This window comes from Cuculus canorus, chromosome 22 (assembly GCF_017976375.1).
Source record: "Cuculus canorus isolate bCucCan1 chromosome 22, bCucCan1.pri, whole genome shotgun sequence".
In the NCBI taxonomy this organism is placed as follows: domain Eukaryota; kingdom Metazoa; phylum Chordata; class Aves; order Cuculiformes; family Cuculidae; genus Cuculus; species Cuculus canorus.
In genome coordinates, this window is record NC_071422.1 from 6,591,239 (window position 1) to 6,618,582 (window position 27,344).

Genomic DNA, 27,344 nt, shown 5'->3' on the forward strand with positions numbered 1-27,344 from the left:
AGGTGTCCCTACCCATGACAGGGGGTGGAACTGGATGGACTTGAAAGCCCCTTCTTACACAAATCATTCTATGATTCTATGATGCTGCAACAAAGCAGAAAGCTGAAGAAGAACACTGAGGCTCTCGAAGGAAAATAAAAGAACAGGAGGGACACGAGGAGCCATTTCAAGGTGAAAGTCTGGCAGGCTTTGCCACTTGTGAGAGGGGTTCTGGCAGATCTAAAGGGAAAGGGAAGGAGGGAGCCAGTCAGCAATTACAGGGGTCGGAGACAGCCTCGCAGGGAAGACAGATGGGTGAGCAGGTGCTGTACCTTCTGAGCAGTAACTCAGCAAAGCAGAGCTGCCATCAGACCCTAAAAGGAGTCATCAAAGCTGCAACAAAGCTCATCGCTGGGCATAGCTTTGGCTCTTCCTCCCTGCATCAATCGTGAACTGCCTGCCCCAGTCCAACCGTGAGCTGTGCTCCCAGCCCCTGCGAGCCAGAGGCTCGGCTGCTCTTGGGGACCGCACGGGGAGATGCTGACAGCTGGAGCCCCGCGAGCCCCTGTGTGGTGAGCCTACCTGGCTCACACCAGTCGGACAGGAGCGTTTCTGGTCCCAGTGCCCTCCAGGGATGGGGTGTTGAAACTGAAACCACGTATTTTGGACAAACAATTGCCAAACAGAATAGTTTGGGTTGGAAGGGACCTCAAAGCCCATCCAGTCCCACCCCTTTCCATGGGCAGGGACACCTCCCACTGGATCAGGGGCTCCAAGCCCCATCCAACCTGGCCTTGAACACCTCCAGGGATGGGGCACCACCACTGCTCTGGGCAACCTGGGCCAGGGCCTCCCCACCCTCACAGCAAAACATTTCTTCCCAAGATCTCATCTCAATCTCCCCTCTTGGCTCCTCTCCTGTTCCCTGGTTGCTTCTTCAGAGGGGATCCTGCCTTTTATCTCTATTTACCCGGCGTCTGTCCCAGCCAGGCCTTCATCTCAGCTATTACAGTAGTAATTCCCCATGAAATGTCTTGGATATATTCCTGTACCCCCTTTCCCCAGCTCCAAATTTACAAACCCTGTTCTAAATACAAGCCCATGGGATGCAGATCAGTGCCTGCTCTTCATGCTCAGTGCTGAAGGAGGGGAAAACCACAGGGATGGCTGCCAGCACTGGAGGATTTTCTCCATCGCCATGCCGTGTTAGATACTTGCCCAATTCTTTGCTTTATTACATCGTTTTATTGTGTTTTATTACCCTACTGCTACATTCACATGTTTTGTAGCATTGTGAACCCAACAAATAACACATTTTCACTACCATATCAGAGTGAAAAATGAATCCAATTCTCTTGATCAGTGTTTGGAGGTGAGACGGGGCATCTCAAATTGAATCTAAACCCGTCACATTATATGGAAGGAAAAAAAAAAGAACTCTCTAGCTCAAATGACTGAAATGTGGGAAGATGTTACAAATCTGTGAGGTCCTGATTTTAGCGACAGTTTGGGTCATTGTGGAAAATTCCATGCCCACAGACAAGCCACTTAACTTTGCTGCTTCTTCTTTCCCTGTGTATAAAATAGTGTGGATGATGTGTTGTCATACAGATATTTTTTCATGCTGAAGCAAAACAGACTACATGAGAAAATTCAGTTACTATCGTCTACATTTGGCAAGAGCCGACCCCCTTCTTCCACAACACAGTGGCAAACAGACTAGAAATAGCAGAATAGCTGCACACAGACAAATGCATTCTCACAATCTCTGGTTTCAAGACAGAACTCTGATCTTTTAGTCTAGAGAGCCAAGTAACAGAAAAACACAGTCGTGAGGCTTTGTTATGGGCTATGAAGATGATCCAAGGGCTGAAGAGAGGTGGGGTTGTTCTGCCTGGAGAAGAGAAGGCTCTTGGGAGACCTTAGAGCAGCTTCTAGGACTGAAAGAGGCTCCAGGAAAGCTGAGGAGGGGCTTCTACAAGGGCATGGAGTGATAGACAAGGGAGAATGATTTAAATTGAAGAGGGGAAGATTTAGATTAGACTAGGGTTAGATTTAGGGTTAGGAGAAAAGATTTTCCTTCCTCCTAACTAGGAGGAAGAAATTCTTCACAATGAGGGTGGGGAGGCCCTGGCCCAGGTTGCCCAGAGCAGTGGTGGCTGCCCCATCCCTGGAGGGCTTCCAGGCCAGGTTGGATGGGGCTTGGAGCCCCTGATCCAGTGGGAGGTGTCCCTGCCCATGGCAGGGGGTGGAACTCGATGGGCTTTGAGGCTCCTTCCAACCCAAATCATTCTATGATTCATTCTATGTGCAGAGCTATGAGTTTTGAGGGCATTTTGCACGAGAGGTCAGCCCAGAGGTTTATACAAGTCTTCTGTTAAAGCATACACTTTTAGGGTAATCTCTTGAGATCCCAAAGATCTCCTGAGAGCCCAGTCCTGCCCTGGAGCACTGCCTGCAGGATTAGACATCCAAGAGCAGCACTGGACCAGGACAGAGACTCCCTTGGGTCCACTGGGTGTTGGGCTGGGGGTTGCTCCAGGGGGGGTTTGCAGCATTCAACCCCCCTCTGTTCTGCTGTGCAATGGCCTCCATGCTCTGAAACCACCATCAACACAAATGCTGTTCCCCTTTACTTTAGACAGACGCTGCCCTGTTGTACGACGCGGTGCACGTGGTCTCCGTTTGCTACCAGCGCGCCCCTCAGATGACCGTCAACTCCCTGCAGTGCCACCGGCACAAAGCCTGGAGGTTTGGGGGCCGCTTCATGAATTTCATAAAAGAGGTAAAAGCACGATTTACAATCATCATTTCTGTCCAATAACACAAAACATTCCCAGCAGGAGCGGCACAGCTGCTCGGTGTGCAGGTACGGAGGGATGGGGGAGAGAGATTTGGCAGGCAGAGGGTTATAAAGCATCCCCACTGCCTGGGCAGGTACAACTGGGTGGAAGCACAGATGTGGAAGCACCTAGAAAGGAAAAATCCTATCTTTGCCTTCGAAATAACATCCATGCAGCCGTGCCAAAACATCCAACCCAAGATGAACCTCCCACGCTTCCACTGAGACTGGTCCTGGCCTCTGCTTGCGTCAAGAGCAGCTGGAGCACTCAATCTCTAAGACCATTCCTTAACGGAGCGATAGCCATTTGCCCCAAGAAACATTCGCTTGGGGTCCACAAAGGGTTTTGAGTGCACCTAAATCCCAGCGGCAAAGCTGGCAGCGCCGTGCATCTCGGTGTGCTGTGAGCAGCTTTGGCAGAGCAGCGGATTTAGCAAGTCGAGAGCCAGGGGAGCGAGGTGGCAGCTTCATTCCCCCTCTCTGGTTTTAGTCGTTATGATTTCTCTCTGCTCAGCCCATGCAATTGTTTTGTTTGAAGCTGGTTTAAGCACATAAGGAGCCTCAAAGCCTGGGTGTTGATGAGCAGTGAGCGCAGTGGGTGAGCACAGCAGCGAGAGGTGGGCAACCCCTCCCCAAAGAGCCTCAACTCACCCCGCGTTTTGCTCTGTCTGCAAAAAGGAGTCCTCAGACAAGAAAGAAACAAAGGCAGAGCTGCAGGGAGATACTGCAAACCTTACCAGATCTGTCTTTAACTTCATTTACCCCAAGGGCTGTTTAAACCTCTGTGCCTGTGGGTCTTCATATGGGAAGTTATGAAACCGGCCGCAGGACAGGATACACGATGAGGCCACATTGAAAAGGTTGGGTATAAAATCCCCTACAGTTTTCCGTCAGAAAAGGGTAGAAGTATGTTGTTAATTGTCAGTGCGATCTGTGCTGCAGGAGAACCCCCCGACTTCAGGTCTGTAAGTGCAGCGGGAATGCTCCCACCGTGGGGGCTGCCCGAGCCGCACAGAGGCAGAGAGGAGGAGAAAGGAAGAATGATTCCCATGGCAGAGAGAGGATGAACTTTTTTCTTAATAGGTACTGAAGATGGTATCGCTCCTCTCTCTCTCCTTGTTCCTGTTTTGTTCACTTCTGCAGAAAGCCGCTCCAGCTGGCTGCCAAAAGAGAGTGTAAATAATTTGTTTGGTTGGCTCCTTTTGCAAATTACCCTGAGCCTCACACTCCAGTGCCTGCCTGTTGTTTCCCTCCTTGGCACCGTGTCAGCTCGTTGCAGGGATAAGCTCCATCCCCGTTGCAATAGGAACACGCAGTAATTGCTCTCTCAGATCTCCTGCAAAGCCAAAGCAGCTCACAGAGGGATGCCTCGCGCAGATCCCCTCGGTACCAGCACCCCTCGCTCTTTGTGCATGCACAGATCATGGATGCAACTGGATGGTTGCAGAGTTGTCAGTGAAGCCTGGTTGTTCCCACTTGCCAAAGAGCAAAAGAGCCAAGGTGGTGGCTCTGCCAGACACCCCCAAGGCATCTGCTGCCAGAGGTCCCCAGGAACTGGGGGGCAGGACCGAATGCATGGGCAGGAGGTGAGGGGACACCCTCCTCTGCAGCCACAGCCTGTCTAGAGGCCGGACAGCAGGTGCTTGGGGTTTGCCTGCAGAGATACGGGCGACACAGGAAGGATCAGAGCCCATCGGGTGCTGCGGTGATGCTGTGCATCCCAACCCGACCCCAGGAGCCGTGTAACCTATCATTGCCCTCACCTTTGGAGCATACAGCTCTGTTTGCTCCAGTTGGGTTTACTGAATGCTCCGTATTCTCCCAGGCTCCTGGGGGGCTGCGCATCCCACAGGCAGAGCACCTGCACGCCAAAGTGAGCAAACAGAGCACTCCCCAAAACTCACGAGGAGGCTGTCATTACTCCTCAGGAATTAATGAGGAAGAGCCAGAGGAGCGTATTTACTGGGAAATATGCCAGTTATTCCCCACTGAGAATATATTATGCCACCTTCCTCACACTGGGATATTTCAAGCTTCCCCACCCATAAAGACAATGCATTCATCAGCGAGGAGCACGCACAGCCTGAGCTGCTCGGGGCAAAGAACCCGAATCCCAGCTCTCCACTGTGAGATACGATTGCAAAGCAGTAAACCATGTTAGCAGCTTCACACTCTTACGGGAGCATCATCCTTGGGACCGATGCTTATAGCACATCCTAGCACTGTCCCCAGGCAGAGCAGGCATCATATACCATGCGCTCCCTTAGCATCTGCTCTGCTAACACAGCTAGCAGCTGAAACTTGGGGCTCTCCCACCTCCTAAATCAGAGAGATTCATTCTGGTGGTGCTGCAAAGCGTACAGCAGGGGAAAAAAAAAAACAGCGTTATAGCATAGTTTTGGTTGAAACTAATCTGGACATCCTTCCCCCAAGCTACTGATCAGAGAAGGAAGAGCTCCCAACTCAGACAAGGTTATGCAGGACCACATCTAGTCAAACACTGAAAATCTCCAAGAACAGAGCTTCCCTGGTCCCTTTGGGCACCAAAGCCCAGACCAGGGGCACTAACACAGCACGCACCCACCAGATCCCCATGCCTGTTTCAGAACACCTGCTAGCACGGACAAGCTGTTGGCATCTTCTCCTCCACTTTCCATCTAAATGGAGGGAGGATGTTGAGGACATTTCAACTTCCGCACATCTTGGAAGCATCAGCAAGTTCGTGCAAAACAAAAAAAAAAGGATTATTTATGAACTTGACTGGATTCGTCCCAAACCCAGGGTCCCTGCAGCCCGGCATTTATCAGTCCTACAAGGATAAACGCAGCACACAAGGATGCTGTGATAAATGCAGGCGGTTTTCTACTGAGTCATCATGTCCTGCAACAGCTGGTGAGCACAAAAGGTGCGAACAACGATTGTAGCAAGGACTGCAAAAGAGTTAAGAAAATCTCCAGCTCTGCCTGCAGTCTGAACAGTGGCGGAGGTGATTATTAATTAATCATGCTCTTTGGGGAGGAAGAACCCGTATAAGGGCTAATTAAAAGAACATACAGTGGAGGGCAAAAGATTATTTATGATGCCAAGTAACAACCCTGCTACTTTTTCTCCTATGCACAGGCGCAGTGGGAAGGATTAACGGGACGAATTGTCTTTAATAAAACTAGTGGTTTACGGACAGATTTTGATTTGGATATCGTCAGCCTCAAAGAAGACGGGCTCGAAAAGGTAAGGCGGGGTTTGTCTTATCTGCATATGGCTCAGCCCTGACTCTGATAGGCAAGCAACAAAGAAAAAGGTCGTTGGTTGTATTGCTTCCATGTTTTCTGGTTTTTATATAAAAGGGTATTTACTTTGTGGGATTTCTCAGATCCTTTTCTGTGCCTCATCCATGACTCACCCGCCCCAAGCGACGCGGGGGATTACAGTTAGGAGCTGCAGAAGGCTTGTGGCAAGGCTTTCCTGAGCCAGTGGAAACACAAGAAACTTTCGGAGCAGCTATTAACCTCTCCTTGCCCAAACCAAAGATAGAAGGGATAAAACATTTCCCACCTCCTATCTTGCTGAGCTTGTTATAAAATGTTGTTTTTTCCCCTGAGAAGGCAACAGCTCTTGAAAGCTTCATCTCGGTGTGATTTCCCACAATGGAAATTGCCCAAGGCTTGGAAATGGCATCAGCTTGTTATAGCCTGGATTTTGGCAGAGGAGGCAGTGTGTATTTTTGTTTATTTTTTTTCTCTGTGTTATCTAAGGGACAGTAAGAAAGAAAACACAAAGAGTGGTTCTGCCTGGCTGGAAGTGTCTTGTGGGGTGGCTGTGTTTGCTCAGCCAACCCAGGGGAGACCCAGCACAAAGGCTGCAGCCTCAGATCCTCCTAATTAGTACAAATCTCCTCTGGGCACAGAATTACAACGCTGATGTGCAAATCTGATTTTCAGGTGTTCATGGGGATTTAATTTCCTTTTCTTCAATTACTTTAAAAAGAAAAAAAAAAAAAAAAGGCAATATGCAAAGTATTAAAGTTCTAAGAACAGAGGTTTCAAGGTGAGATCGGGTCAGTTAAGACGAAAGAGAGCAGCAAGTGGCCTGGAGTGAAGAAAGCACAGCACAGCGGGCAGCAGATCCCACTGGGGAGCAATGCCCAAAGGGCTCTGCTCTGATCCGGCTCCAAATGATGGGATGGGAGACCACCAAGGGCTCCCGGAGGCCACCGAGGGCTCCTGGAGCCCTGACCTCTTTTGTGAGCAATTCCAGGTCCTCGTTCTGCTAAAGGTGCCTGGCAGATTTACAGTCGAAAGTTGGCAAGCAGGCAGCAAATCCCTTTCTAAAGCAGAGTCTGCTTTTGGACAGGCACAAGGTGCCTCCTGGCAGCTGGGGATAAGTGCCCTTTGGGCATGGAGACAGGTTCTGCTCTTGCTGCAAAGGGCAGCCGGGAGCAGAGCAAAGCCGTTTTCAATTAACCATGCAGCGAGCAGCCCAACACGCACAGATGACTTTTCCAGTTAAGGATGGGGAATTAATCACACAGAGCATGCCGGCAGCCCCCGAGGCGGCAGGCAGCAGCCTGATCAACCCTCCTGTTGGGGAAGGATGGATCCTGTGCCGTGAAGCTCCTGGCACCAAACAGTTTGACTTCTCCATCCTCCCCCCCCCCTTCTTTTTTTTTTTTACAGTTTGGGGTTTGGTTTTTTCCCTTCGCTTTGAAATAAATTGCTGCCACACTTTCACACCATGGCAGTAGTCCTTTGCTTCACGTAACAAAACTCAAGGTCACCCCAGAGTTCTCCTGATGGGCATTTTTTTGGTGTGAAATAAGAAGAAAGAAAAGGCCAGCCACATTCTGGGCTGCATCAAAAGGAGTGTGGCCAGCAGGGCGAGGGAGGGGATTCTGTCCCTCTGCTCTGATCCATCCCACATGGAGCCCTGTGTCCAGTTCTGGAGTCCTCAGCACAAGAAGGACATGGATTTGTCCATCCAGTCCCACCTCTGCCATGGGCAGGGACACCTCCCACTGGATCAGGGGCTCCAAGCCCCATCCAACCTGGCCTGGAACCCCTCCAGGGATGGGGCAGCCACCACTGCTCTGGGCAACCTCGGCCAGGACCTCCCCACCCTCACAGCAAAATATTTCTCCCTAAGATCTCATCTCAATTTCCCCTCTTTCAGCTCAAAACCATCCCCCCTCGTCCTCTCTCTGCCCTCCCTAATCCAAAGCCCCTCCCCAGCTTTCCTGGAGCCCCTTTCAGCACTGGAAGCTGCTCTAAGGTCTCCCCAAGAGACCTTAGAGAACCTTGGAGAAGCCTTCTCTTCTCCAAGTTGAACCACCCCAACTCTCCCAGCCTGTCTATATAATACGTAATATAAATAAATGACATAACTTTTTTGAGTATAACGGCACCAACCGACTGCCAGGGAGCTGTGTTGGTAGAACAACAGAAAAACGTGCGAGCCTTTGGATACCATGTGAATGGAAATGTTGAAGCCCAACCGCAATACCTATCTGTCAAGCTAATACTCCTCAGGTCTACTGGAGACCAGCCAGCCCCAGCTGTATTTATTGCTGGTTTGTGGCTCATAAAGCCTCTAGGAAGCTGCCGAACCTCGATGCACACCCTGAGCAGCCCTTCAACTTTTGCCTCCAACAATTCAGAGGTTTCACGGTTCCCACTATTATTTTTTTGCCAAAGCTTCTTGTCAGCTCTAGAGGGGTTTTCAAGTATCAATGGCAAAGCTCTGTTGAAGCTCGGGTTCTGTCAATAGTTAATCTGAAATAACAAAACGCCAAACTACAAACAAATCCCATACGGATTGCGCATTATGTATAATAGCTTATGTTTGTTGAGCTTTAGGATTGAACTCCTGATCCTTATACCTCCTGGATGTTCCAGGGATTACAGCAGTATTAACTAAACCTAATTACCGGGAGTTTGACTATCTGACTCCTGCAGTTCTCTGAAGGCACTTCTTTCCTTTTTCTTTCCTTTTTTAATATTTTAAACTGATTAATTCAGTCTTAAGTGCCATGTATTTAATTTTCTTAACAAAAACTTAGCAAGGCATCGTTAACCGAGGCTGCAGCGCTGCTAGCAGAGACCTCTTCGACTTGCTTCTCTTTCGCCATACGCAGTAAGAATCTCTTGACATTGCAGCTGGTGTGGGATCGAAGAGAGGTATGGAGGATTGCTCAGGTTCTACTTGAAATATTTAGAGCCTTTCATAAAGTTCATGGAAGCTCTTCTAGAATTTATGACATTTTTTTTTTGCCAGGCAGCGTTGCTCATTACCAAGTCTCTTTTTTGGGGATGCAGTCAAACCAAGTTTTCTCCTTGGACTGTAGAAGAGGTTGAAGAATCTTAAAAATAGCAATAAATAAAATATAGGAAGTTCCTGGCTCCCCAGTGGGTTTGAGCTTTCTGCCTTTGGTTTCTCTCACAGTTTGACCCTACAGAAGGATGATTCTGTTTCCATTTCCATCTGGGGGTTGGGTTTTTCTTGTTGGCAGGCTGGCTCTGTGGCCACCTTGCTCTGTTTGCTGGCAGCAATTCCATCTTCCCCCAGTTTTCCTGACATTTTATCTCTCTGCCACAGCCCTTTGGCCAGTCCTTGCCTTGGTCCTAAACCTTGGTTCTGCACCGCAGAGATCAGGTTAACAGGCCTAGAGTCGCCCAGATGACTCTTCTTAAACACAGACGTGTTTTGCTGTTCCTGAGTCAATAGACTTGGTCAACGTGTAATAATTTATTAGAATTAGCAGCCTGAGAAAAACAGAGCACCTCAAATTGATGAGGAACGTATCCATGTGTGCCTGTGCCCACGCCCAAGCAAAACTGGTGCCGTTCCATCCTCCAGGTTTGTTGCCAGCATTGAGACCTCCCATGGTGGTGGTCTTCCACAAAGAGGTGACCACAGCCCTTTCAAGGGGACGTGTTGGAAATATCCATCTGGTTTGCCGTGGCGCAGAGGGTAGGAATGGTCCCTACCAGGGATTTGCAGGGCCGGTCAAGCCTTTTTTAATTTTCCCCATCAAAGCAAATTGGTGGGGAAACAAAAAAAGAAAGAACGTGGCCTCATATTTGTGTGAGGGTTTGTTTTAGTTCTGCTTTACCCTTGCCCAGAGGTGACTCTTCAGCAGGGTTTGACCGCTTGCTGTACACAGGACCTCTGAATTGGGCATTCAGCCCCTAAATATCAGTCGCTGTGGTTGTCTTTCACGGGCAGCATAGGGGTTGTTTATTACAGATGTGCAGTTGACCTGTGACTGAAGGGTTAACGCAAAGCTTCTCTTTAGATGACACACAAAGGTGATTTCAGCTTTGCTTCTGTTTGCTGTAGATGAACGCAGCCAGCTCCATTTTCCAGGCCAGTAGGATGCTGAGAGCAAGTGAGGAATCTAAGCAGGGTGTTCATCTATGTGTTTGTTTGCTTTGTTTCAGGTCGGAGCGTGGAGCCCTTCTGATGGTTTGAACATCACAGAAATTTCCAAAGGACGAGGGCCTAACGTCACCGACTCGCTGAGCAACAGATCTCTGATCGTCACCACAGTCCTGGTAGGAGATTGCAACCTTGTCTTTTCCCTCCACCCACAAATCTCAGGGATATCTGATATCTCTGAATATTCACCACATCCCACAACAGATCTCCCTCCAGAAAGCCAAGCAAGGGCAGAGAGAGCCCCCGTACATGGGCTGGGCTCAGTGGGGCACCACGATGCCCATGCACCTGCATGGAGGTGACCTGCAGCATCCCCTGATGCCCCCGCTGCTGGCCGGCAGGCGGTGAAGCTGGCATGAACCAGCTGGAACCACGCGTGTTCCTCATGCCCAGGAGGCTACTGCTCATCCTGGCTGAGCTCCTCCACTTCACGTCCCCTGTCTCCCCTCGCTCCATGCATGCAGGAGGTCATAAGAGCTTTGCACATGCTGAGCTCAAGGAAAGCTCCATGTTGGCCATGCAGTTGGACATCCAGCACTGCCACCTCAGCCAGGAGCACGCTTCTTACAGACAAAAATGCTAAGAACAACCAGAGACCCTGGCTTAGCTGTGACAATCGTATTTCTTCGCCCCTTCCCCTCATAAGTACATATTTGCGAAACTAGCTAAGAGTAATGCCGTTATCCAGCAAACCACGGTTGCTTCACGGGTCTCCTCCGCTTCCAACTGTCACGCTGCATTTTGTTCTCACACTCGCGATTGGATTTGACGGCAGGCATCAGATCAGAATGAATTTTTATTTACTATCTAATGAATTATGACTAGTGGCATTGGTTTCTGTGCGGCTGTATCACACAGCACAGGCTCACGGCGTGTCACCAGGAAGCCACAAACAATAGCAGCCCTTGGACTGTGCCTCAATGAGGGCTTTGCCTACTGGGATTTTCTGGTCGTTTTGTGTTCTGTGTTTTCAGGGAGCGTAAAGGTAAGGGATGATAAAGAGCTCCAGCTGGAGATCTATTCCCCAGTCCGGAGAATTGTTATCTCTCATGATGTTCTTGCCTTTCCCAAAAGGTCAGGACCTGATAGAGTGGAGGTTTGTATCATAGAAAGAATGGGACTAAGAATGCCCAGAGAAAGGAAACGCTTGATCCAGGGCAGAAGAGCAGGAACCAGAGGTCTGGTATCACTCAGCAAGACCTTAAAGGAATGGAAGGAGGCAGAACATAAGCTAAATATTGATGGTGCTACAGCTTTCCTCGCTAATTAGCCGCCCATTCTAATGAACTCTTCTTTCATCACATAATACTTGTTCCAATGAAACATGTTCCTTAAAGTCCCTCTCTCCAAGAGTCAGGAACAGGCTTAGCTCATTGCCTACGCTCAGTAACGCACTGCTTTCACGTCTCAACACGCAGGGCAGACTGGAAAAGATTTTTCCCTTCCCAGTCCAAAAGGTTTCTACTTTGTCAGTCTGCGACGGGTCCTGCTTATGGGGTTCCTGTGCCGGGAGCGGCAGCAAAGGTTCCCCACTGTCTACGGCTATGGAAATGAATCCTCCCATCAAGAGCTACTGCAGAAGGAGTATAGAAACGCCAGAGCAAAAGGCACTTTAACAATTCAACACGCATTAAATTGCGAGACCGCTGCTGCTGAGCCCCTTGCAGCAATGTGTGTGCACTCAGGCACCACACACACACACACACGCGCAAACACACATCCGCACACACACACACACGGTTTGGTTTTTTTTTCCTTCTGCATTTAAGCATTCTTGGTGTGTTCAGAAAGCAGAAATTGAAGCTGTGTTTTTCTAACAGGTCAAATAGAGAGAACTGCCATGCCAGGTTTAGTTCATCTTAGCAAGGGAACCTAAAATCCTGCCCGTACCTGTACAGGGGAGATGAGTATTTTTAGGGCAACATGAATAACACATCACATTGAGTCACTCTCAGGTGGAGGCTTGGGATCAGCTCTGAGGGAACCGTTCAGCCCGTACTGAGGCTGAATAACACTCACTGGGAATTAGATCATAACTCCTCTTCCCCCCGTTCTCTTTAATTAGAGGTGTGTGCACCACACCGGGGACCATTCCTGGGGTGCGATGGCTGGTAGCCCTGGGGAGAGGGCTCGAGGGACGGCAGCAGGGAGCAGGAGGAGCTCCAGACCATGGGTTGAGGCTGAGAGAGTGGATAAATTCAGGTCTGGAATATCAGTGACAGCTGTATGAACAGGACTGATGGAAACCAGAAAAGATGCATCTTGTCCGGGGTAGGATGGATGGCGAGAGCCATGGACATGTCTGGGTCTACAGTACAATAATTGATGTACCTCAAAGACCACAGCATACCACAAAATGATGGATCTGAGAGGAGACCTCTCAGCCATCTGCCTTTGACATGGGTTTTTGGGGCAGCATTTCTATCTCAGACTCCATGACCATTTACAAATTACATCATTTCCTATGAATTGTGCCATTCCTTGGGCCTGCCGCGTGCCATAGGGTATCCACCTCAGAACTACAGCTGTCCTCCAATTCCCTTGCCTGCACGAAACGTGCTTAGACCCGAGTTCTGCAATAACTGCATTTTCATATACTGGAATGCTAAAAAGAAAATACAGCAAATTTTTGCATTTGCAACACCTCTTTGTCCTTTTGCACTGGTGCAAATGATTGTAGAAAAGCCATAGGAGGAACCTTTAAAAGAAAAAGCAGGAAAGGTTATTTTTTTCCCCATTTGCTCATATTGCAGTGACTTGTTGAAGAGAAATATTACCCCAGCAGCCAGCGCCGCTCTCCCCAAGCAATATGGGAACTGTGAAGTTATGAAATTGAGGGCACCTTCACTGAGAAATCGATTAGCAAACCGAGAGAGCTTGTGAATTGGATGTCTGGCCATTTTCAGTAATAAATTGTGAAATAGTCCGTGAATAAGTGGTTCACAGAGTTCAGAATTACCCCCTAGGAAATGTTTGAGACCTGGAGATACATTACTGAAGCGAGCGGCGTCCTAATGTTCAGCGCTTCGGCTGTTAAATATGTATGTAATCCCTACAGCGCTTCCCAAAATTAATAGTGCTTTATGGCTGCTCTGGAGCTGTTGTATTTATATCAAGATCCATAGATTCAGCTGATCCACAAACAAAGCCCTAATTCCAGAGAAGAAAGCTGAGGAGGCGGCCAGGGAGGGCAGGGTTTAACCAAGCTGCACGTGCCAAACTAAACTCTGTGGGCGTGATGTTATCAGTTTTGTTTTCCGGTCCTACAAATGGATTTTGGCTGCTCTTGTCCCTGCTCTGAGGACAAGGAGGCACCTTGTACTCACCCTGGGTCGCCCAGGCAGAGGAAGGGTTGGCAGATCCTGCTGGGAGATGAGATACACTGACCTGCACACAGCCCAGCTCTAGGTTCCAGACCTCCTGAGTGTTCCCACCCGGCGTAGGGCACCCGCACTCCACCAAACCGAGCATCTCGGTTGTCCTCTAACTGGGACTCCAGGCTTCTCCTCTTGGGACATCAAGCCCTGCTGTCCCTGATCCCTCAAGAACTCACAGCTCGCTTGGAAGAGCAAAACATGAGCCCTCCGCAGCCACCCCACGGGCAAGGACAAGAGCCTTGTAGATACCTTCAAACTGAGCTGTGCGTTAGCTGCTGTTGATATCTCATCGCTTGCCTTCGAGCTTTTCCCTACTGCCTGCCATCTTTTGCCATTTCCATCTGTCCTCCACACGTTTTCTCCCTCGGGCTCCCCAGCGTCCCTCGTCCTCGGTGACTGCCCAAGCCTGGTATTCACCAAAGGGCTGTGCCGTGTGTTCGCTAACTTCATCTGCCAGCCCTCGCTAAAGCGGCAGGGATCCATGGGCCAAAGCCTGCTGTAAAGCACTTTATTAGCTATTTTCCCTTGTGCTGGTGCTGGCACTGCTGTCATTAAAGATACACCCAAGCCTTCCCACAGCCGGCGTAAGCGGAGCAGACAGCAAAAACTCTCTGGGCAGCAGTAGTGCGCTGTATCCCATCAGTTTGTGCCAGTAAAGATGAAAGCGAGCTGAAGTGGGGAATGTTTTGAGCTGCTGACCATTCACACTTGGTTCTCTGACCGTGTATTTAACCCATCAGCATCTTGCTCAAAGCAGCAACCAGCAGGGATTGCGGTGCAAGGAAGCTCCATTCCCGCTGTGCAAGACTCGGCGTTGAGTTTGTCCTCCCTTCTTTTGTTGTTTCTCAGCAGCCTTCATTTTCAGAGCATGAAACGGTTATTTTTCTCCCTGAAATCCTACCAAATTGAAAACAGTTGGCTGCTCAGAAGAGACAAAATTAAATTTTGTGGGGTAAACAAGGTTGCTAATTAGCTGATGTGCTGTGCGAAGTTAATTTATTCCCGACATGTCATGGTGCCAACCCTGCCTGAAGAGCCTGTGCCTCGGTGCTCAGGTTGACCCATAGGGGTGGTCCTGCCTCCAGTGGGAGCCGAGACCACAGCTGACCCTTAATGAGGACTTTTTGCCTTCCCATGCGCAGGAAGAGCCTTTTGTCATGTTCCGAAAGTCCGACACAGCCCTGTTTGGGAATGATCGCTTTGAGGGTTACTGCATTGACCTCCTGAAGGAGCTGGCCATCATCCTGGGCTTCACCTACGAGATCCGGCTGGTGGAAGACGGGAAATACGGGGCGCAGGATGAGAAGGGGCAGTGGAACGGCATGATCAAGGAACTCATCGACCACGTAAGTGAGGCCCATCTGCAGCACGGGCTGCAAGGGGTGGCTGTGCTCAAGCTGTCCCCTTTCTGCACAGGGTGGGACACGTGCCTGCTGCTCGCAGGACACCAGCAGCGAGCTCCTAACCCCGCCTGGGCTCTGCCTTTGTTGCACACTGTTGTGGTTTCCTCTCATTTTCCTTTCTCCTTCCCCTGGGGGTGCGGAGAAAGGAGTGGAGAGGCACAGTTTTAGCTGCTGGAATTAGCCAGGTCGGGGGCTAAACCTGGACTGTTCTGCTGCTGTTTGGCCCCTGACAGCAGGGCACAATCCTGGGCTCGGGGACCTCAGACCTGTGCCCGCTGAATCCAGATGATGTATCCAGACTGCACGAGCAGGTACACAGGGGACAGTTTATTATACACATATATATATATTTTATAAACACAGCTTATTTGCGAAAATCTCCTGAGACACAGAGCCCCCCCACAACCGAGCAGCTGTGTTTCTCCTTCCACGGCCACTTCTAAAAGCCCATTAAATGCCACTGAAACCATGAGGACAGCTTTACTCTCGCAGCCGCCAGAAAGTCACCTACTCTGCAACCTTGACTTGTGGCCAGAGGTTGCTCAGTTTCCTAATTAGCTGTTTTGCCTCCACCACATCCAATGATCCAAAAAGCCCAGTTAGGAGAAGCTGTTGGTTTTATCTCTTATTCCCAGAAAAGGTTTCTGGAAGAAAAGACTAGGACAAAATCTGTGACCTCTGCAGCACAGTATGCACTCAGATAGAATTATAGGATGGTTTGGGTTGGAAGAGACCTCAAAGCCCACCCAGTTCCATGGGCAGGGACACCTCCCACTGGATCAGGGGCTCCAAGCCCCATCCAACCTGGCCTGGAACCCCTCCAGGGATGGGGCAGCCACCACTGCTCTGGGCAACCTGGGCCAGGGCCTCCCCACCCTCACAGCAAAACATTTCTTCCTAAGACCTCATCTCCACCTCCCCTCTTGCAGCTGAAAACCATTTCCTCTCATCCCATCCCTGCCCTCCCTGATCCAGAGCCCCTCCACAGCTTCCCTGGAGCCCCTTTCAGTACTGGAGCTCGTTCTAAGGTCTTCCTGGAGCCTTCAGGCTGAACAACCCCAACTCTCTCAGCCTGTCTTTGGATGGGAGGTGCTCCATCCCTCTGAACACCTAGAAGACTCCTAGAACTGTAACACAGCTCTCTTCCCCTGAACATCCCACTCAAGTGCCCTCGGACCACCTCTCAGGTTCCTGGCCACCTATCGAAAGCATTGCCTAAGCAGAAAAAGAGACAAAAATAACCCCACGTACGTAGCAGCTGTGATGCTCTTAGAGTTCATGTGAGAAGAATGCGTTTGCTGGGTGAGTCACTCCAGTAAATGAGCTGTGCTGTGAACAGATAACGGAGCATTGTCTGGTGGTGACTGTGGAGCTGGGCTCGGCGATCTAGGTTGTGTTTCTGGATTTGGCTTGTCTGCCCCAAATGACATTGGACAAGTTGCTTCTCTGCAATACTTTCTGTCAAATGGATTATGAAATAACAATTCTGTCCCTTATAGGAACAAAGCGATGCTTAATTAGTTTGGGAAGAGCGCTGCAGTCCTTACATGGCTCTCCCTGGAAGAGCAGCAAGAGTTGCAAGGCCATGCAAGGATAACCCTTGGGGCAGCAGGATGCTGTGTCTCACAGGGAATTTGCAGGCTGTGCAAACCTGCCTGGGTATTTTTGCTTCCAGAAAATTCCACCCAGTTCAAAACACAGATCTCAATCTCTTACACAACAGCCTTGCTAAGTTAGACAAGTGACACTCAGCTTGTCCCGGTGGAAGAGCCCCGTGCTTTGCGCTTCGAGTAATGCGTGTGACGGAGATAGGAACAGACACGGAGGACAGGCTGGGAATGTCGGCAGCGTGCTCTGGGACACGGCCTCCCGCGGTCCCACACCCGCTGCCAGGAGCAGACGCTGTGGCTCTCACTGCAGAGCATCTGTAATTCAGGGCTCTGAAGAAGTAAATTGATCCAAAGCACAAAATAAGATACAGGGAAAAGAAGCCAGGCTGTCAATTAGTCCAAACCATCTCACTCCCGATGTCCTGCAAGATGTTATAGGGTCTCGGGAGGCTTTCAGCCATTCCCAATGCTGCGGTTAGCTAAAAGTGACAGACCAAGAAGAACGAATGGCGAATCATAGAATAGTTTGGATTGGAAGGGACCTTAAAGATCTTCTCGTTCCAACTCCCCTGCCATGGGTAGGGACACCTCCCACTGGATCAGGGGCTCCAAGCCCCATCCAACCTGGCCTGGAACACCTCCAGGGATGGGGCAGCCACAACTTCTCTGGATAACCTGTTCCATGGCCTCACCACTCTCGTGGTGAAGAAATTCTTCCTAATGTCCAGTCTAAATCTGCCCCTCTCCAGTTTACACCTATTCCCCCTTGTTCTATCCCCACAAGCCTTTATGAACAGCCCCTCTCCAGCTTTCCTGTAGCCCCTTCAGGTACTGGAAGGTCGCTCTAAGGTCTCCTGGGATCCTTCTCTTCTCCAGGCTGAACAACCCCAACTCACTCAGCCTGTCCTCAGATGGGAGGTGCTCCAGCCCTCAAATCATCTTTTTAGCCTCCTCTGGTGACCTCTGGACTTAATGAGAACAACCTCTTTAAGTAAAATGAATGTCATGGTCAACATGCATTGAAGTATTTCTTGGCTAACTATTTAAAAACCACGTTAACAGAACAGGAGAGCGCCAAATCCCCTTTTCTTCCAAGTTTTACTGTAGCAACAAGTTCAAACTCTGCTGTCTAACGGGTGTGGGTGGGTGCACACTTCAGGGCAATTTATAACCATTGCCCAAACCCCACACAAAGCCATTATTTTCTTTATCTGCATGTCATTCCTTTTATAGCAGTGTTTATGTAAAGCATTAAAAAGTGTAACTGCAACCAGATGGGGCCTTTCCTCAGCAGCAAAGCATCTTCAGATCGTGTGAGGAAAGGAACAATCGATTGGCGCTTTGCAATGGGAAAGTTCAAATTTATTTCACACCTAGCAGGGAAAGCGTTGGAGTTGGCACTCAAACAAAGCTGTAGCGATGAAAACAGGGCTGCGAGTTTGATATCTCGTGTGAGTTTGATATATGGGATAGCTTTCCTCCGAATTCAGTGCCTCCTTCTCACGAAAGACTTGGGATTGTTCGGGTGGCAGGATAAAACAGGCAGGATTTTGTGAGGTCCAAACACCCAAGCCAGAATTATCTCTACACGGAAGGTCTGTTCATTGCTGAGGACCCACTTAACTCACGTGCATTTAAGATTGAGCCCCTACGACTGCTGCGATGCACCAGTTCTGGAGGCTGTGCTGATAGGGTTGAATGACTTGCAAAGGAGAGGGGGCTCCTAAGGTGGACAAAAAGGCTAAAATGGTGGTTCCTATCGCTCAGAAGGTCTGAGAGCCACACGAGAGGCCGAATTTTGGTGAAAAGGAGATGGGCAAAGCGAGGGGCAGGCCATCCTTCAGGATGGCTTTGTGCTGAGCTGGGGAACCTTATTACTGTCTACAACTTATTTACCTTATTTGAGACCTTATTACAAATCTCTTACAACTTATTACCTTATTTGAGACCTTTTTACTCTCTGCAACTGCCTGAAAGGAGGTTGTGGAGAGGAGGGAGCTGGGCTCTTCTCCCAAGGGACAGAGGACATGACAAGAGGGAATGGCCTCAAGCTCCGCCAGGGAAGGGTCAGGCTGGATATCAGAAAAAAATTCTTCATGGAAAGAGTCCTCGGGCACTGGAACAGCTGCCCAGGGAGGGGGTCGAGTCACCTTCCCTGGAGGTGTTTAAGGAACGGGTGGATGAAGTGCCGAGGGACATGGTTTAAGGGAGCGTTAGGAATGGTTGGACTCGATGATCCCGTGGGTCCTTTCCAACCTGGTGATTCTATGATTCTATGATTCAGAGGAGAGCGGGGCGGAGGTATCAGCAGGGTAGCCCAGGCAGGTATAGAATTATAGTGTTTTAGGGATGGGCTGTTTACTTTGGAGTCTCGCATCCACCTCCTTCTTCTGTCCTCTTTGATCCAGACATGCCTGGCCATAGGCAGTAATGCCTTAGGCTACGATCCTTTGTAAAATTGCTTTGTTTCTAGTCTAGCCTTAAGCATAAACAGGAAAAGCAACAGCAGTCAGAGCAGCTCACAGCATGACCCTGTCTGTCAGGTCCCCAGTAGCAGATCCGGAGAAGACAGCCTCATGGTTAGATGCAAAAAGCCCTGCCCTGCTGCCTTTCATCTCCTGCTCATCCTGCATCACAAAAGAATGACTGTTTGGAAGGAGTTCTGTACGTTCCCTGGAGAAACAGACTCTTCCCTCACTGTGGTTAGGTTTTTCCTGCCTATCCCTGGTCACTCTTGCAGAGGAGCCTCAAGCATGGAGGTTGTGAGAGCTGAACTTGCTCACAGCACTGACAACTGAAGAGAAGGCTGTGGGGAGACCTTAGAGCAGCGTCCAGGACTGAAAGGGGCTCCAGGAAAGCTGGGGAGGAGCTCTGGATCAGAGAGGACAGGGATGGGATGAGGGGGAAGGGTTTTCAGTGGAAGGAGAGGAGATTGAGATGAGATCTTAGGAAGAAACGCTTTGCTGTGAGGGTGGGGAGGCCCTGGCCCAGGTTGCCCAGAGCAGTGGTGGCTGCCCCATCCCTGGAGGGTTTCCAGGCCAGGTTGGATGGGGCTTGGAGCCCCTGATCCAGTGGGAGGTGTCCCTGCCCATGGCATAGGCTTTGAGGTCCTTCCAAGCCAAACCATTCTATGATTCGGGGAGGTCTGAGGCACCCAGGTGACACAGAGATGCTCCTGTGCGCTGCATCCATAATAAACGAAGAACCTGGCAGCTATCATATCTCCTGCTTTCCTCAGCAGTGAACTGCTATTGATGTTTATTCATAGGAATTACTACTGATACAAGCAAAACAACTCTGTGCATTGTGGTCTATCCACTCCGATTCATAAATTCCACTTGTCGGGCAAAATAATGTCTGCAATTCTTCCCTATTGTTTGTGGGCAGACTCGCATAAAAGCAGCAGAGTGAGTTGTTCTGGACATTTTGCACAAACTTGTTTGCAAATAAAACTTGTCTTCTGCTGAGGCAGTGCATATCAAATTTCCATTCAAGCTGAAACCTCATGTGGGAATAAAAAAGGTAGGAAAAATAATAGGATTTCTAATGGAAATCCCTGCCAATGGTAACTAGAGAGAAGATGCAATATCTGTCCTTAGGGACAATTTATGACAGTTGATATAACACTTCCACAATAAATGAGCATTTATTGACAGTAAATTCTGTCAGAAATACATATTCTACCCCATTGCCGCATTCCCATTAATGTTCCGGCACTGGTGGATGCTTATTTCAAATGTCATGAGCTGGGGACTCATTTAGAAGCCACTGGGACAGGAATAAGGATAAAACAATTTTGTTGGATGCGGTGTCCTCCACCTCTTTTTCAGCCACTGCAGGAACTCAGCGTTAGGAGCTGGAAAGAGGAGATGGAAAGAAGCCAAAACAGCTGGTGGCACTTTCTCCTTTTGCTCTCAGTGTCTTTTAATTGGGCAGATTCATATTTATCACATTCAATGAGTAGTTGGGGTTAGAAGGGACCTTAAAGATCATCTAATTCCAACCCCCTGCCATGGGCAGGGACATCCCACTGGCTCAGGCTGCCCAAGGTCCATCCAACCTGGCCTTGAACCCCTCCAGGGATGGGGCAGCCACAGCTTCCCTGGACAACCTGGGCCAGTGTCTCACCACTCTCATAGTGAAGAAATTCTTCCTAATGTCCAGATATCCTTAAATAATTCATAGGATAGAGCTTGTCTCTCAAAATAAGGCCATTCTCACTTAATCGTACAGCCTCTGGCATCCCTTAGGTACAATTAATGACAGTTCCCTCTCTGAGGAGCTTTCCTAAAGAAAAGATGACAAGAAGCCCCATGGGATTTCATGGCCCCGGTCTCTTCTCTTTGACTTAGACTAGGTTTTCCCCGACGATATCTGTTCTCAATTCACCGCTGATACTAAATAAATTCATTGACAAAAATTACGTATAAATGAGGGCTGAAATGGGCAGAGCAGCCATTAAGAGCTGGAGTCAGACAACGAACGCTGACCCCGGCACGGAGGGACCGCGGCGGCCAGCTGAGGCATGGCTGGGTTGCTGCTGGGTACGACCTCGAGCATCACTTCTCACACTGAGTGATGTCTTGTCCCCAGCCAGCAAGAAGGGAGGGCTGTGGGCTCTATGACGGCTGCCAAAGCAGCAGCCCCTCTGTCTTCAAACCATGGGCTGAGAGGCGAAGCCTGAGCTCTGTTGTGCTCCAGGATATCTGCACCCAACAATGCCCTGGTGTGGGCTCTGCTGCAGGGAAAGAGAGTTGGAGCACCTTCCATACGAGGACAGGCTGCAAGAGTTGGGGTTGTTCATTCTGGAGAAGAGAAGGCTCCAGGGAGACCTTAGAGCAGCTTCCAGTGCTGAAAGGGGCTCCAGGAAAGCTGAGGGGCTCTGGATCAGGGAGGGCAGCGATAGAACAAGGGGGAATGGTTTTCAGCTGCAAGAGGAGAGATTGAGATGAGATCTTGGGAAGAAACGTTTTGCTGTGAGGGTGAGGAGACACTGGCCCAGGTTGCCCAGAGCAGTGGTGCTGCCCCATCCCTGGAGGGGTTCCAGGCCAGGTTGGATGGGGCTTGGAGCCCCTGATCCAGTGGGAGGTGTCCCTGCCCATGGCAAGGGGTGGGACTGGATGGGCTTTGAAGCCCTTTCTGACCCAAACCATTCCATGATTCTATGAAAGATGCAGGAGTGAGACCAGCCTGCAGCAGACCTGGAGGGACCCAGTGCTGGAGCCCAGCATCCAAGCAAGGAATGCAGGGATGGGGGCAGTGATGGGACCTGAAGCAGAGCAGTGGGAGCAGAAGAACAGAAAAGCGTTTCAGCCCCAGCGCTGGGTGTGGCAAAAGAGACTGAGGGATGACAGTTTGGATGCTTCCAGACAGACACCTGAATAACAATTAAATAAGTAAAACCTGCACTATTTACCCGTCGCTCAGGCAGCACACACATAATTAGTTTATGTAAATACCTAACTCAAATCGGCAGAATAAGCACCGAGGCAGCTTATTTGCTTGAATAAATATTTATCTTGGTGCTTCTGGTGTTTGTGGGCTCCGCTGCTACTGGTGGTCACGCACATCTTTCCTTGGCGGAAGGCGGATGCTGTAGGATTTTCACAGTGACCGTGGCCGTGCAAGACCTGTTCTGACCCACCGGCCACCTTCCCGTGATAACTCACAACTTGAAAATAAGACTTAGCATCTTCTGATAAAAGCCAAATATCCCTGCAGGGAGTGCAGCCCTCCATCCACTGAACACCTGGTGAACCCGCATCACTTCTACCCGTGCAAAAAGGCTGCAACACTGGGTGACTAAGGAGATTCAAACTCTTCACGGTGTGTTAGAGAAGTGTCTGCTTTTGGTGCGTAACCTTGGCAAAATTCATCTTTTTGGCCCCAATTCAGCAGAACACTTAGGAACGTACATAAGGCTTGGAAGGTGCGCAAGCTACAGTAGAAGAGAAACGTGTGCTTAAGTGGTTTTGCTGGATAAGGGCCTTTAAGCCCCTGGCACTTGCTATAATTCCTCATTTTGAATAAAACCCATCTTCCTGTGCAACAGCATAAAAGTTGGGGCTGAGCGAAGGAAGCAGTCAGGGCCTGATAATTGACTTCCCTGTTTGTAATGTCAGAGCGTGACAAATGAAAGCTTCACCCTTGGTTGGTTTTGATTTAGATCCTCTCAAGTCAGCAAACCCTTAATTAGAAGCCACCTTCAGAAAAATCTGCATTGATAAAAAGGGTGTCTTAAGTGCAGCCCCGCACTGCCTTTAATAGCGCAGGACTCCGCACCGGACTGGACTCCCTCACACATGCTCCGCTCTGACCACGTGTGACATTTACTGCCAAGGACACGGAGCTGCGATCAAATCACAGGAGCTGCTGAAATGACACAGTAAAATTTTATTTCTGCGCCAAACGCGGTTTGATCCTTGGGCATCCATGCAGATTCCTCTCTCTCTCTTCATTTAAAGCATAAACTCCTGGCTGTTATTTAGCTCGCTGTATCCTTTTGACAAATTTGGCTTAGGGTCTTTCAGACAGGCTTATGAGTGAGTGTTGACCACAGAACCGCTCATTTGTTTCCTCCTTCAGAAAAATCCGTAGCCAAATCCTTCAATCTCTCCTTCGGTTTTCCCTGGTGAGTCAGGACACCCACGCAGAGGTGATGGAGGAGCTGAAATGCTGCATTTCTTTTGCCGTTCCTGTCTGGTGACTTTGGAGATCGCTAAGCCCAAAATCTCAATTGAGTTCTAACGTGGGCAACCTCTGCCAGGATGGGACCAAGGACACAGACTCTGCTCCTGGGATCATAGAGTAGTTTGGGTTGGAAGGGACCTTAAAGATCATCCAGTCCCAACCCCCTGCCATGGGCAGGGACACCTCCCACTGGATCAGGGGCTCCAAGCCCCATCCAACCTGGCCTGGAACCCCTCCAGGGATGGGGCAGCCACAACGTCCCTGGGCAACCTGTTCCAGGGCCTCACCACTCCCATCATGAAGAAATTCCTCCTTATGTCCAGTCTAAATCTGCCCCTCTCCAGTTTATACCCATTGCCCTTCATCCTATCACTACAGGCCTTTGCAAACAGTTGCTCCCCAGCTTTCTTGCAGAACTTCAGCATCTCAAGCCGAGCAGCCAGCGTTGCCTGCCCACTTCTCAAATCCACTGTCCTCCCGCTTTCACCTCAGCCACCACTGGCACAAAAGGGCTCGCTGGGAACAGACTGAACAGACTGTTCTCGTTTTCTCTTAAGTTCTAACAAATGCCAGCAGTCGAAACAGACACTTTCTGTACCAAGATGATTTAAAAAGATATTTCCATTTAGAAAGTGACACAGAAAATGAACCAACCAGGGCTCGGCTAAAAAGCCAAGTTCGAAAAAAATACCTATTTTTACCCTTGTTAGAGCATTCCCAAAACTCTTCCAGCCAGGACCCCTAAAGCTATGTTCTTTGGAGAGGACACCCTTTCAAACACACCCATATATACACGTAGAAGGGATAAAAGCTCATGTAGAAACTCTTCTTATAGAAATATGCCCAGATTTCTGTATTTAAAGCTATTCTCCTGATATACATCACAGATTCACAAGGACAAAGGAGACCATTAGTCTGGCCTGAGATCTTCACCAATTCCTACAGTGAGCCCATAGTTTCTCTTGGAATAAAGCACATTAAGACAGTTAATATTGATTTAAAGTTTGCAAGGTATGACAAATCCACTATATCTCTAGGTAATTATCGCTCATGGTTAATTTAGTATTTTAATTTTCAGAACCAGATGTTAAATAAATCTTCTGTGTGTACGCCAGGCGCCCGGCATGGGGGAGGTACTGCTCCACTCCAGAAACATGATTTATGGGCTTGAGTCTTCTCTGAAGTCAATGGTACCAAAAGAGAGGTTTGGAACCCCCCAGCAAGGCAGATGACATTGAGGTGGCCTTGGCTGCATTTAATGAAGGGTTTTGTAAGAGTCCAAACCAGGCTGGATGGGGCCTTGAGCAACCTGATCTAATGGGACATGTCCCTGCCCATGGTTGGGACTGGATGATCCTTAAGGTCCCTTCCAATCCAAACTGTTCTATGATTCTAAATGAAACCTTTTCTCCCATGCTGTGATATTGCATCCTGCAACTTCATTCCAGAATGGTCTTCCTCTGTGTCTCTCTCAAAGGCCAACGAAAACAAATCATCCCTGCAAACGGTGTGGTTCGCGCACAACAAACTCTCGGTTGTAAAGAGTTTTGCAGCAAGAAGTGAGCACAGTTTGGATCGCAGGCGTTTTGTATCATTTTGAGGTAGAAGAACCTATCAGAGTGAGCTCATTGCACCCGGGCAAAAGTTGCATCATCTCTTTGTTGTCCACACTGTATTTTGGTAGCTAACATCAGCCCAAAATCCATACAATGAAAGCCGTAGAGTAGAATCGGCAAACAGACCATGTTTTGCTCCCCAGCTCAGTGACTTAAATCAGGACCAATGCTCTTAAAGACAGTAACATCCACACCACCACCTCCAGAACTCACCCGGTGTGTTCTGAAGACCCTGCACCTGTGTTGGAGTCTTGTTTAGGTGATGAGAAGTGTTTGTAATAACTTCCAGCTCCAGCCTGCCTCTGGCAGAGGGGCAGGGTTAGATGGGCTCCATGTGCATACCGAGAGGGGAACCCCAGGGCTGTGCTTTAGGGGTGCTATGGGTGTTTCTAAGGGGATGGAAACACCTCTGGTTCTAATGTCTTCTCTCTTTCTCCTGTATTGTGCGCAGAAAGCTGACCTGGCCGTTGCTCCTCTCACCATCACCCATGTTCGGGAGAAAGCGATTGACTTCTCCAAGCCCTTTATGACCCTGGGGGTCAGCATCCTCTACCGGAAGCCCAATGGGACCAACCCCAGCGTGTTCTCCTTCCTCAACCCCCTGTCTCCTGACATTTGGATGTACATCCTCCTCGCCTACCTGGGGGTCAGCTGCGTGCTGTTTGTCATAGCCAGGTAAGGGGACATCGGTGCCACCCACACAACTGCCACCACCCCATAGCTGCTGCCAGGCGCCAAGACGCCCTCCCCATGCTCAGGTTCATTTTGCTGCCTCATTTGTAACAGGGATCCAACCACCCAGGGGGAGCTGCAGCATGAAATCTGGGTCATTAATGAATCATAGGATGTCCTGAGTTGGAAGGGACTCTCAAGGATCAGCGAGTCCAACTCATGTCCTTGCACAGGACAACCCCAACATTCACACTGTGTGTCTGAGGGCATTGGCCAAATGCTTCTGAGTATTGTCAGGCTTTGTGCTGTGACTGCTTTCCTGGGGAGCTGTGCCAGTGCTCCACCACCCTCTGGGGGAAGAACCTTTTCCTCATGTCCAACCTAACCCTCCCCTGACATCTTCCTGCCACTCCCTCTGGTCCTATCATTGGTCACCAGAGAAAAGAGCTCAGCGCCTGCTCCTCCTCCTCCCCTTGTGCAGACCACAATGAGGTCTCTCCTCAGTCTCCTCTTCTCCAGGCTGAACAGACCCAGTGACTTTAGCTGCTTCTCATATGAGTTCCTCTCCAAACCCTTCACCAAACCTGTGCCCTCTTCTGGACGCTCTCCAGTAGCTTTAGATCTTTTTTATCATGCGATGCCCCAAACTTCACCCACTACTGAGTTGGGGCCTCCCCAGTGTGGAGCAGAGCAGGACAACCCTCTCCCTCGCCCGGCTGGCAATGCCATGCTGGATGCACCCCAAGACTTGGTCACCCTCTTGGCTGCCAGGGCGCTGCTCGTGTCCAATTTGCTGTCTCTTGGCGTGGGGTTGCTCACCACTGCTCTGCTCTCTTTCCATCCTGGACCAGAGTGGCTGTAGAGGTGATGTAAACCCCATAGAGGAATCGGAGATCCACGGGGGAAATTTGTTTCCTTCTTCTCTAGCTAGAGCCCGCGTTACAGCTTTTGTACTGCTTTACTATGCTAAATGTGCTTGTGTTTGTTTGCTTTATTAACATAAACCTGTAAGCTCCTTTTGCCATATCAGGGCAGGCGGTTCCGCGGATTTAGCAGAGTCCCAGTACAAAAGGATTTGAAAATGCACTTTATATTATGACTTTAGAAGTGTTGTTGCCTTTCCATTTCATGAGCACCTTCCTGCTATAATGAAGGGCAATTTTCCTGCTTGGTGTCATTCACCATTCGTGCTCCTATGTGGTCACTTCTCACACAAGGAGAAGCCCAACCGAGCCCCGGACACAAAGCTCCCACGTCCCACACCATTTTCAGCTCCTGTCTCTGATCCTTTCACCAGCAAAGCTCCCACAAACCCTTCCCTATATCAAAAGAATAGAGAACTCGTTGCTATGGATCACACAATGTGTCTGTTGACAAAATTAATATGCATCTAATTAGCATGTTTAAAAACTCTATATTTAAAGGCAGTGGAATTTGCATGCATTTGCATATGTTATTAATTTCACAGAGGCTTTGATGAGACGCAGAGGCTTTGATGAGGCGTGCAGTCCAGGGTTGCTCTCAATACGTGATTCCACCTTTTTAAGCTAAAACGGAGCAGTGCCCTCCCTGGCCCACAGCCCTCGCTGGACACTTAAACCACAAACACCCATCCCAGGGAAGTTTCCTAAGCACAATCTGCAGTCAGACACTTGTTTCTCAGTTCTTCCAGCTGAAATTATGCCAGAGACACCCCGAGAAACCTCCCTTCTGCCCTCAGAGCC

At 49.5% G+C, this 27,344-nt stretch overlaps 1 protein-coding gene across 1 annotated transcript in view; it reads left to right on the top strand.

Annotated features, from left to right (window-relative positions):
- Positions 1-27,344, top strand: part of GRIK3 (glutamate ionotropic receptor kainate type subunit 3) — a 136,881-nt gene that overhangs the window by 86,529 nt on the left and 23,008 nt on the right. Inside the window, exons 7-11 of the mRNA XM_009567817.2 lie at positions 2,621-2,764; positions 5,942-6,049; positions 10,255-10,368; positions 14,772-14,975; positions 25,400-25,623. Coding sequence (XP_009566112.1) covers positions 2,621-2,764; positions 5,942-6,049; positions 10,255-10,368; positions 14,772-14,975; positions 25,400-25,623 — 794 coding nt within the window. The remainder of the gene's footprint in view (positions 1-2,620; positions 2,765-5,941; positions 6,050-10,254; positions 10,369-14,771; positions 14,976-25,399; positions 25,624-27,344) is intronic.